The sequence below is a fragment of the Chionomys nivalis genome, chromosome 11, assembly GCF_950005125.1.
Source record: "Chionomys nivalis chromosome 11, mChiNiv1.1, whole genome shotgun sequence".
NCBI lineage: Eukaryota > Metazoa > Chordata > Mammalia > Rodentia > Cricetidae > Chionomys > Chionomys nivalis.
The window spans coordinates 52,919,844-52,932,626 of NC_080096.1; the positions used below are offsets into that span (position 1 = coordinate 52,919,844).

At 39.9% G+C, this 12,783-nt stretch overlaps 1 protein-coding gene across 1 annotated transcript; it reads left to right on the forward strand.

The window, feature by feature from the left end:
• Positions 1 to 7,126: 7,126 nt before the first annotated feature.
• Tusc1 (tumor suppressor candidate 1) lies at positions 7,127 to 8,532 on the forward strand. The gene has a single exon (XM_057785506.1). It carries the CDS (start codon positions 7,243 to 7,245, stop codon positions 7,888 to 7,890), a length of 648 nt encoding a protein of 215 aa, XP_057641489.1. The 5' UTR covers positions 7,127 to 7,242; the 3' UTR covers positions 7,891 to 8,532.
• The last annotated feature ends 4,251 nt before the right edge of the window (positions 8,533 to 12,783 follow it).

The window sequence follows — 12,783 nt, forward strand, 5'->3', positions numbered from 1 at the left end:
TATCCCTCAAATCTATATAATAATGTCAATTCTTTTATTGTGGTGTTTACCTCTTCCTAGATATATTCCTTACTTTTCTGTTGCTCTTATAAAACACAGTGACAATAAGAAAAAGTTTATTTGGGTTTATGGTTCTAGAATATTAAGGGTCTATCATGGTAGGAAATCATGGCAGTCAGTGGCAGGTACAACAGCAGGAAGAGGAAACTGAGAGCTCACATTTTCAAATGTAGGCGTGAAACAGAAAACAAATTGGAACTAGAAAAAGGCTTTAAGCTCCCAAATTTCTTCCGCCATTACATATATGCCATACCCCCTTGACCTTCCCAGGAAGTGCCACTAACTAGGTACCAAATATTTAGATACCTCAGGATGAGGAGAGGGCAGTTCTCATTTCAACTAGCATACTGTGTCACTCTATAGTATGTCAAATTAATATCAAGTACTAGCCCAGATATGAATATTTAAGAATAGGATGGATTTCCATGTGTATTCTTCAGAGAAAAGAATTAGCCAGCATGGAATTGTGCATACAGCAAAATGCAGTAAACACCTCTTGTACGTTTTCTCACTATAAATTTCAACATAGCTGCTGAAGCTGAAGCTGATAATTAGGGTGGGGAGTGGGCATATGACTAGTCCCATTGCTGCCCACAAGATCTCATTGTGCCAACAACAGTTCACTGTACCCCACATACCTCAGCTACATGTGACTGAGGCACATTGAAATTGTGACTAGTATAATCTAGGGACGACTTTAAAAATTGCATTCAATCTTATTAAGCCCAAATCTAAAATGCACACACAGCTAATGAATAATACAGTCTTAGATCCTTTATGGCAGTAGTTCCTAATCTGGTAACTCTTTAATATAGGTCTTCAGGTTGTGGTGACTCCCAGTCATAAAATTAATTTGGTGCTACTTCACAACTGTAATTTTACTACTTTTATGAATCATAATGTAAATAGCTGATATGCAAGATATTTACTTTGTGACCTCCTCTGGAACTATGCTCCACAGGTTGAGAAACAGTGCCTTAATTATTAATATGAATTTCTGAAAATGTAGCATGAAGCAATGATGTAAAACTAACAAAGACATTGCCACTTTAAGAAGTCTATTTGGGACAATGGTTTTGTCAATTATCTTGTGTGCAAAACTTATGCTCTCAGCTCCATTATTTTATGCTAGGATGTATCACATTTACCTTCTTTTATTAGTCTGGCTAGTGTTTTATATCAAGCTGGAAGAAGGGTATTTCCCTCAGTATAGAAAATATCCTAATTAAGACAGATAAGTCACACTGCTTTTGTTTATGTCACAATTGTCCCTGTAGCTAGAATTAAATGATGCTGTCAAAGGGCAATGCTGGTGTTTGATGGCTTTTAATATTTTTGCCCGTATCAAAAGACTAAATAAATGCAATCAATATTTAGAATTCCTAACTGTCTAGTAATTATTCCAATAGAGGTCTTCACACTCCTGAGCATCGATACTTGCTCTTCATAGCCCTAATAAATCTGCTCCCAGAAAATGAACCAAGCTCAGCTAGAGCTTCAGGGAGAATATTAGCAAACATGAAGCTCCGAATGTGATTAACCAAACTCCTCAGCACATGGGGCTTACGGAATATGGATGTTAAAACCCAAACACTTAATGAGAACTATCCAGAAATAAGAATCATATCACCAGTGGGACAGCATTGTGTATTTAGAGTAGCTCCTTAGTCGAGTAGCTCAGATGAGGGTTTTAAACAGCATTGACTATTCACAAGAAATCATCCTACAAGTGTCTACCTGACAAAATAAATTCAAGCCATGAAAGAATAATATCCATGAATTATTACATACCTCTTGTTACCTGACTTTGCATTTAATATATACATGACAAGAACCCCATGAAATAGATTCTATTTTTATTCTCAATAAGTGACAAATGAGTATACCATGGCCTTTGGAGACTGCTCTAGGCAACAGATTTAGGAAGGGTATGGCTTGTATTAAACTTGAATGTGTCTTAATCCAGACTCAAATTCACTAGTTTTCTCTATCTTTCTTACCTCCAACCCCATCTCTACTTCTGCACTATCAAGTAGTTCCTTAAATCCAGGAATTCATGTGTTATTGAAGATCAATTTATGTGAGGAATGTTTACAATATAAGACACACTAAAGAATTTCAGTACCAGATTAAAAACTATTGATTAGATATTGTGGAATAATCTTTTTGTTCACTGTGAAGATGTGTCACTAGGATTGGTTTTAAAAAAGAGCTAAACAGTCAATAGTTAGGTAGGATCTGGGGCCAGAGAGAATTCTGGGAAGAAGAAGGCAGAGACAGTGACAGAGAATAATCAAGACATACAGGAGGAGAGGTAATAGCCATGAGCTACATGGCAGCACATAGATGAATATAAATGGGTTAAGTTATAAGAGCTAATAGAAACAAGCCTAAGCTATTGACCAAGCTTTCATAAGTTTCTGTGTTGTGATTTGGAAGCTGACAGGTGGGATAAAGACTCCCAACAATTATAGGCATTATCTGACCAACATGTTGAGGTATGATTGCCTATAACATTTGCATATACTTATGGTCTATAATGATGCTGTTCTGATATATTTATGTATTGTAAAAAGGAAAATGTGGTAGAATCCTCTAAAGGAACAGAACTATTAGAATGAATTATAAATATGGAATATTAGATTGACTTACGTAACAGCGGCTGGATATCATAACCATGATAATCAACAGTGTCTTAGAGTTTCTATTGCTGTGATAAAAGACCATGATCAAGAGCAAGTTGGAAGGAAAGGATTTATTTCAGTTTTCAGTTCCATTGCACAGTACATTACTCAGGGTCATCACAGAAGGAACTCAAAACAAGGAGGAGACCTTGAGACAGGAGTTGATGCAGAGGTCATGCAGGAGTGCTGTCTTATAGCCTACTCCTTTCGGAGTGCTTAGTCTGTTTTCTTATAGCACCCAGGACCACCAGCTGTGGGGGGAATTGCTCACAGTGAGCTGGGTCCTCCCACATAAATTATTAATCAAGAAAATGCACTACAGGTTTGCCCACAGGCCAGTCTGGTGGAGTTACTTCCTTAATTGAGGTTCCTCCTTCCCAAATGATTCTGACTTATGTCAAGACGACATAAAAGTAACCAGCTCAAGTATGCCGGAGAAGCAGAGAACTAGAGAACTACTCAATCCATGAAGCTGGGTACCTCAGGAACCCAAAGCTGGCACTGGAGGTTTGGAGGATTCCTGCAGAGCTGATGGCCTTCAGTCTGTGTTAGAAAGCTGAAGAAGTAAGGGCCTGGTATTAGTACAGGATGGCAGTCACAGAAACAGCAACTGTAGTAACAACAACAAAACAAGAGAATAAATTCACTCACCAGGAAGAAGCAAAGGCAGGCAAGTAAACAGCATTTCTTTTTCATGTACCTCTCTATATCTGGTCCTTCACAGGGAAAGTAATACACATGCTAGACAATTCTTTCTCTATTTACTCCTGCCTGAGAAACCTCTCATAGACCTATGCAAAAGGCATGTCTCTAGGTTGACCCCTGATTCTGTTGAATTGTCCTTCAAGAATATCTATCAGAGGCCAAGCACAAGAGAATAACTATCATATGGGTTCTTCAAAGCTGCAGAATGTACCTTGAACTGACTCAGATTTAGGAGTACTGCGATATGAATTTCAAGTTAACATATTTTTTATAATCCAAATAACCAAGATAAAACATAGAGTAGTTATTAGCTCAGGTTGCTATAAGACATTCTTAAGCTGAATGGCATATGCAACCAGAATTACTTTTCAAAGTTCTGGAGGATGACAAATCTAAGATCAAGACTTGTCATTGGGCTGATTCAGTCCACTGGTGAAGGTCTTGCAGGTTAACAGATGGCCACCTTTTCTCTATGTCTCAGTAGGAGAAGCCAGAGTTAGAAGCAAGGCCTCTGCTATCCCTTCTCATAGGGCATTAATCTAACCATGACAGGATGATTAGACTATAAATATAATATATTCAATAGCTGCAATCCTAAATTTGTTTTGAGAAATACTGAAACAAATATGTCAAGTGCAGGCCAAATAAAAACTTCTCTCCAATATGTGGGCATAGCTTTTCTCAACAATAGGACTAATAAAAGTATTTTGAGGCATTATAGACTAAAGAGCACGGTGATGGTAAACTTCATAGATTAATTTATCAACTTAGACTACTTTTAAATGCAAGATTTAGGTTGTTGATAAGAATGGGCATGGGGTATATGGGAGGGGCAAATAACTAAGAAGAATCCTCTTTACAGGAAAGAGCGATGATGGAGCTAAAGATTGTTCAAACAAAGCCAAGGACTCTTAAGGCTTTTTTTTTTTTTAATTCCAAACCTATTTTAAGAGTCTTGTAGCTATTCTTTAATGTTTATTAAACAAAAAGTTGAAGTAGTTGACTAGAATTCCCCACAGCTTTTCACTTGACATAGAACTGTAACATTTATCCAGAAGTTTTCCCTTTGCCCTCTTCTCCAGTGGGCAGACCAGCCCTCCCTGCTCTACTGCCTTGAGTCTTCCTCAGCAAGCACAGCTGAAGAGAAGTGTATTGTCAGGAAAAGAATAACCCATGTTCTTAAAGACCTTTCCAGGAAGCCAGCAGGTGATACTTCTCTTCGGAACCATCTGTTCATGAAATGAAGGAGTCTGTTTTTTCTAGGAATTCTTATATATTATACATTTTCTTCTTCTAAGCTCTATTGCAGCACCATGCTTTTAGCATTAGCAAAGTTCCATAATAATTTTCTATGAGTTTTTTACTTTCATATAAATGAAATACTTATTATACCCACTACTGTAGTATTTTTATGTGTAGACTACTATAAATTATATGAGGAAGTATAATGTACTAGCTACAATTTCTATAAATAAATGCAATATTAATTTCCAGGTTATACAATTATTGACATACAACTCTAAATAAATCTAAATCTAAATAAACACCAATAATTTTGGCAGTGATCATTTGAGTCATTCTGCTGTCCCCAAGTGCTTTTCAATTTAGAAGTTACATTGTTCTCAATTCCAGTTGAGGAATACTGATAGACTCTCCTTTATCCATAGGTGAATGTTCATTAATGAAGCAACCGTCAGGATTTTTGACATGGCTCAGCAGTTAAGAGCACTGACTCTTAAGCCTTCTACAGGAATCAAGTTCTTTTCTCAATCTCCAACAGATGTTTACAACCTACTGTTGCAGTCCCAGAGATCTGACAATGTCTTTGTCTTATGGTCTCTGGGGGGACCAGGCATGCTTATGACTCACAGACATGCAGATAAAGTACCCACACATTAAATGGTAAATATTTCATAAAAGCAGTCTTCATGAGTTTTACTAATCTTTTTGGTTGTTACTCATCTTTTTCTTGTTTTCATTCTCTACCTTTCCTCTTCTTTTACAAGAAAATGCACACCATCTGCCAGACTCACAATCACAATATTAATATTCTGTTCTCTTGTGAAAATACATATAATTATTTGCAGTAGTAAACAGACTAGTAATGTAACTGTGATCCTCTCTAATCTGTTGTATCTGCTTGACAGGACATCAAGCATTACTTCATAACCAAGATAGAAGTATTTATTAGCTGAGTGGGGTCTAAATAGGAGACCATGGAGATCTGCCTTCCTATTCAACCAGGGCCAGTGTTCTTGAGCAAAACATTAAGAGACAACACAGCATGACTGTATGATAGTGTACAAGAGAAGTGACACAAATTGAATTTGGAAAATAGTAAAACACTATAATTTTATAAATGGAATAAAACGAAGAAAGCTAATAAAAAACGGGTTGTTACCTAATTTATAATATGTAGGTGGTGATTCCTGTCATATTTTTATTATACTTTATTATGAGGTACGCAGTTATTCCAGACTCTCAATAGTTGTCACATCCAAACCAGGGAGCAAATCTTCTCCGCCCTACTACACTCTCTTGATACAATAAAAAAAAAACGTGTTTTTCGCTCAGCAGTCTACAGAGAGGTCAGGTTCTGACTGCTTTAATGTACATTAAGAAATGACAGCTTTCCCTTTAACTAAATCCACTGAATTGGTTACTTATTCCATGAAATGACTGTTTAGGGCTGAAGTAAATTTGTGGCAGTTTAGCATTTTCTACAAAAAAAAAAAAAAAAAACACACACACACACACAAAAACCAGAGGATCATAATTGAATAACTATTTGTTCTCCTAGCTACTTACTTCAACCATAGTTCTATGTGCTACCTGTTCATCTCCTTGTTCCAATGGTTTTGGAGAGCTTATGGAATTTAAAAATTTAACAGAACCTTGCTTGAAACAGACTGTTACTATATATATTTCTCAAAGACTCTGACTTCAGTATGTAATCCTTTACTTGCAATAATACAAAGCCTTGGTAAGCTGAGGTCCTTAGGAAAATAAGAAACGTGCTTCTAACAATGATATGTATCCAATTCTCTCCAGATAGTTTGGAACCTGCTGAATGTCAGTATCTCAACTAAATTATGAGTCTTAAATTTCATGTATTCTGAGGACTGTCCTGAACAAACGTCCCCTTATAGCTTTATTATAAAGTTCCAATGAACCGGATGGCCATAAATTGGGATCTACTCCAATGCTTGGAGTACTGCTACCTGTTGGATTCTAAGCACCCTATGGCAGGTGCTCAGGCCAATAATGTCCTGTGAGTCTTAAACATGGGCGTGGTTAAGCAGGTAGCTTCCAAAAGGTGTAATTATAAATTCAATTTGCCCCATAGTCGTCTCAGAACTCAATTTATTAGTTCTGAGCCTCCTATGTAAGTGGCGAGGTAAGCACTGGAGGCTGTGCAGGAGAGCAGGGAGAGGCGGGCTTGTTCCCGCAGTGCCCAAGTCCACAGGCAGGGAAGCAGTGGCAGCACCCAGCGGAGGACACTGCTGTCCCTGGCGCGGACACCGGGCTGAGCAGCAGAGCGATCCCCAGGAGCGTCGTGTGTGCGCCGAGCAGGGACCGACCGCAGGCCCGAGGGGCCGCTCGGCGGCCAGAGACAAGGACACGCCTCAGCTCGGGCCAACTCCCGGCCTCCCCTGGCCTCCCGCCAGAGCCGCCCCGCCACCTTTCTTCCTCCGCCCGCCACCGAGCGCCCCGGACGGGCTCCAGATCGCCCGCGCCCCCGCGCGCGCGGCCCCTCGGCCCTCGGAGCTGGCGGCTCGACCCGACCGGACCGATGTGGCGCATGCGTGGTGGCGCCACCCGGCGCGGGAGCTGCGGCGGGGCCGGCGGTGGCGGCGGCAGCCGGGGCGAGTTAGGCCGTGAGGGCGGCGGCGGCGGCGGTGGCGGCGGCGGTGGCGGCGTGGGCTGGCGAGGCCGCGCGGGCGGTGCCCGGCGACAGCTGGAGGAGCGCTTCGCCGACCTGGCCGCCAGCCACCTGGAGGCCGTGCGCGCGCGCGACGAGCGGGACCGGCAGAACGCGCGGCTGCGCGAGGAGAACGCCCGCCTGCGCCTGGAGAACCGGCGGCTGAAGCGCGAGAACCGCAGCCTCTTTCGCCAGGCTCTGCGCCTGCCGCCCGGCGACAACAACACCGACGAGCGCGACGTCGCGGACGCCACCTTCGGAGGTCCGGACGAGCCCGCCACCCACCGCCAGGCGAGAGGCGGAGGCCCCGACGACGAGCCGGGCAGCCCCCGGGCGCTGCGGGCCCGGCTGGAGAAGCTGGAGGTCATGTACCGCCGGGCCCTGCTGCAGCTGCGCCTGGAACAGCAGGGCGCGCGCCCGCCGCAAGACGGCGGCGAGCGGCCGCTCAGAGAAACCGCCGCCGGCCTGTGCGACCAGGACCCGGAACCGGATCCGGACGGCCCCGGGCCTTGGCCGTAGCTGGAGGGCGTGGCGCAAGGGGCGGGACCTGAGCAAGCCCCGCCCCGGGAGCACTCAGCGCCCCGCCCCTCTGGACACGGGGAAGCTCCGGATTTGCACTCCAGGGACACCACCCATGAGCACTTCCGGGTGCCACAGTCCTTGCCCTGGGGTGTGATGGAGAGGAGACTGAACTTCCTAATTCTCACCCGTGCAGAGCAACTGCCAAGGGCCCTGCTAGCGTCTTGAGAAGACAGGGAACTAGCTACTCTAGGGCCAGTTTTAACCCAGCAAGAACTGGGTGCCCCGCAGCACCTCCTACATCCCAGAAGTTTTCAAAGTGTTGTGAGGACCACTTGCTTATCTTTTTCTTCCTCTGTTTTAGATTCTTTGAAAGATGAATAGTGTGCTCGAGTGGGTAATGCCAATTCAGTCCCCTAAATCTGCTGTTATCTCTTTTGCGACCAACATTTTAAGTATGTTTTATAAATTGGTATCACTTGGCTATCCCATCTTCTTTATACCTTTTTATAAAGAAGACAATATTTATAACTTCACGTCACTCCAATCCACACACGTTTAATATATTCTGGTGTGTTGTTGACCTCCAGAGACTTTTTTTTAAACAATGTCTTCTGACAGTTGATCATTTGAATTGAGAAATAAAACTGGTACATTAAAATCTAAATTGTCCTTGCCTATTATTTGATGCGTTTTAAAAGCTTTATAGGGTTTTTAAGATTATATATGCATATATGTCACATATTTTAATATCTGGCTTTGTTTATGTTTTGTAATCTTTTGGATTATTTACACAAGATCTTTAAATATCTGAGAACAGTTTGAACAATATTTTATTATTTCAGCATTTTATATTACCATTAGTTCTTATTCAGTTATATCATGGTTATTTAGCTTGATTTTTAACAACTTTCAAGAAACTTGAAGATTTTTAGACAAAAATCCCCTTACGTTTCAGTTGTGTACTTTGTATCAGAAAAAGAGACTAATAACACATGCTCTGAGCTCTTCTTCTTAAAATTTATTTATTTATTTGAGACAGAGTAAATGCTCAGTAGTCCAGTGTGGCCTGGAACTCTGCCTTCCTTCCTTAGCCCACTGAGTGCTAGGATTGCAGGCCTCTACCACCAGCAACGTCTCCTCTTCTATCGTTATTTTTAATGCATTTTTCATACTAAGCACTGCAGAAAATGCAATGTGTCTGATTAAATTTGCAGAAGTAAAACAACGTGCTGTCTTTATTACCCAGCATAAGGATCATTGACATTTCTGTAGCTAAAGCCAGGCCAATCAGAGAAAAGCACAGTCACGTGTTACATGACCCACAGGTCCAAGGGAAGCTGTTGAACTCTCCACTAAATGAATGCACAGCCCTAGAGAAGTAAGGGAATGGTAGAGAACAGTTATAGAGTAAGGAGAACCTATCAAGGCCTGGTTAGTGGTTTCTAGACCTCTCTGTGTGGCATTCAATGACTCCTTCCAAAACACGGGTCTTATGACAACTCTCAGGTTAGACCAGAAATTTTCTTTATGACTGTCTCAAGCAAGAAAGCATGAGTTATTTAAAGTAGTAGTTATATATTTTAGAGCTGTGTTTGTGGATAGTTTCTTGAACTTGCCTTAGAGAGATTATTATCAGTTTCATAGCTTGTTTGTGGAGGGAGACAACTTATGAAAGACATGCAGAAAGTGCAAGAGATGTGGCTTCTGAGATTCTTCCATGGCATTCAGCAAAGATACACTGCTTTGGAGTTTTGTTTCTGAGTCTCCTGTACATCATGTATTCAAAAGTAAACAATGGGAACACCACGGGGCGGGGGACAAATAAGTAGAGATGTGAAGAAAAACAAGTGTATGCTATATACATCATCTCCCAGAAAAGTTTAAATATCAAATACTTCTTACAAAACAAGGGTCAAGGAAACTGATGTTCCTTGTTAAAATATTTTGAAAACATTTTCTACATTGCCTGTAGGTAACTGATATTCAGTTGTGAATATTAAAGTCTTCCCCTGTGGCCAAAATATATGAGAAAGACTTTAGTGAGAAGGAGTAGGTACATGAAAATTAATACTACCCCTATTCATTTCATGTTTTTACAGGGAGTAAAGCATTTATGGAAGTCATAAGAGTTTAAAAATAAAATGACAGCATTGTTTTCCTATGGGTATTTCACTTTAGATTTATATTGAATTTAGTTAATTTCACTAAGACTTATTTTTTCTCATTAGCAAAATGAACACAATATCTACCTTAGAATATTGTAAAACACTTACTGAGATATTAAAATGAAAATGCCTGCTTCAGAGTAAATGCCCAATAAGTGAGAATGGCATTCTCTAGCATGAAAATATCGAATCCATATTTTATTTGCAAATACTATTACTTTGTGGGTCTTTATATATGACATTGTAGGTATTTTCATAACAATGTTGATGCTTTTCAATTCTTACAAGTAAAAGGGGGATATAAACCTTTATAATAAAATAATAATGTCACACAGTGTTTAAAGATGTTTCTGACTAACACAAAATGGAGAAAATTCACCAAGGGAAATATTTTTTTTATCCTTCAGCACTTTTTTTCTCAAAGCTGTGCACATTGTTACTGTGAATAAATAGCAGAGTTGTCAGATTTACTATTGGGAGAAAAATGTAGTGAGATACAGACATGGATTTACTTTTTGTGCACCTTTCATGAAAGATGTTGAAAATTCCCAAACCACCATACCTATAACATGGGAGAAGGATCATTCACGTTTCCCACTTTAACGACTTCCCTGTTGGCCACGGTGAGGTGCTCTGAGGTGTGAAATATGACTTGCTGTAAGAAAGCATGTAACCCTTTAAAAAGTGGATAAAGTGAATATTGCAAAATTTACCTAGGGCCTAGTTTAATCTGTAGAAAACTAAAAGTGTAGGATCCTCCATTAAAAGAACACTTCATTGTCGTAATTTTACACTAGTTATGCATTGAAGAGAGGTTTTACAGCTTATTGATATAAGCAAACAAAATGTGTGTTTTTGGCAAAAATGATATTGAGAATAATTAGCTTTTAATAGGATTTTTATAGCTGCTATGCTAAAAGTATACTTTATGGTTTTCTATGTATGAAATTGAGATGGAAAAGAAACCAATATAAAATATGATCTTAGACCAGTGACCAGACAACAAGCTATTTTTGCCAAACTGAAGTATTTTTAAGACACCTGTGCCAACTCATGATGTTACCATAATGGAAATAATATTAAATTAATAAATTTAATTAATTCATTCTAAAAATATTAGCACCATGAACTTGATTCTAACACAAAAAGAACATTTTATACTTTTTTTCTAAAAAGAGTTTTTTACTGAGAATCTGACATAAAATAGTTGGAAAATTTTCATGAATCACAATTTACATTTCTATTTAATGATGTTTTGATTAATTAAAGGATTATCTTTCTACCGTAAGCATACTCTTTTTATGTTTCTTTTGTTCTTCCTCTTGGAGACAGGGTCTCATTGTATATTCTTGCATGGTCTGGAACTTGCTGCATAGACAACTGGCCTTAATTTCATAGAGAACTATCTTTTTATGCCCTGAGTGTGGTGATAAAGGAGTGTACTAGCATGGACAAATTATAATATACATATATATTTATAGTATGTATAATATATATGTGTGTAATTATATACTTGAATATACAATAGGGAGCATATGCAAATATATTCATGCAATGGAAATAAAATATTAAGAAAAGCACATTGATTATAGCCTCACCTGAATATAAGAATTAATCATGCTCATTTTCAAAAGGCTTAAAATAAGATTTGCATATCTCTACAATGTGAATTAAATTATGACATGTTTAATCCAGAGAAGATATGGCTTATTGTAAAATTCGGTGGTAGAATTATTTGTTATTATAGTTCCTATAGCTTTATGTTTATTTGTAGCCCAAAGGTTTAGCTGTCGAAGCTCCATCGACATCACTGTGATGTCATAAAAGGTGGTGAATACTTTAAGGCGTGGCACATAGTGAAGGAGGTTGTTTCACTGCAGGTATTTCCTGTTAGGGTATGTTAACCAGTGGTCTTAAAATGTTTTCTATTTTTTTTTTTTTTACTATTTGCACAGAATTCATAAAAAGATTACCAAATGAAAAAGATATGCACACACACACACAAACACACACACACACACAAACACACAGTGGTGATATTTTGTTTTGCTTTAACAAATAAAATTTGCCTGAAGATGAGATGGTGGAGTTAGGCCCTAGTTATCAGAGGGGCCAGGCAGTGATAGCACACACCTTTAATCCCAGCACTGGAGAGGTGGAAGCAGAGAGATCAAGAGTTCAAATCAACACTGGGCTACAGGGGATTTAACCAGTGTGAAAGAGAAACAGAGCTCACACCTTTGATGCTAGCATTTGGGATTTCAAGCCTTTAATCCCAGCACTAAGGAGGTAGAGACAGGAGATGAGATGGCTGGGCAGAGAGAGGAATAAAAAGCAGAAGAAGACAGGAGCTCAGCCCTTTTTGATTTGAGGATTTCATAAAGGTAAGAACTCAGCCAGGTGGTTGTGGTGCACACCTTTAATTGATGTGGGATTCTCTCTGTATGCTGTGATTACCATTAATGAATAAAGATCTGCTTTGAACCTATAGCAGAGCAGGGCAGGGCGGAGCAGAGCTAGGTGGGGAGGACTGGACTGAAAGCTGGGAGAAAGAAGGGTGGAGTCAGAGAGAAGCCCTGTAGCCCCCCACAGGAGCCAGAAGGAACTTTAACTGGTAAAGCACAGCCATGTGGTGATACACAGATTACTAGAAATGGGTTAAATTAATATGTAAGAGTTAGCCAATAAGAAACTAGAGCTAATGTGCCAAGCAGAGCTAATTGGC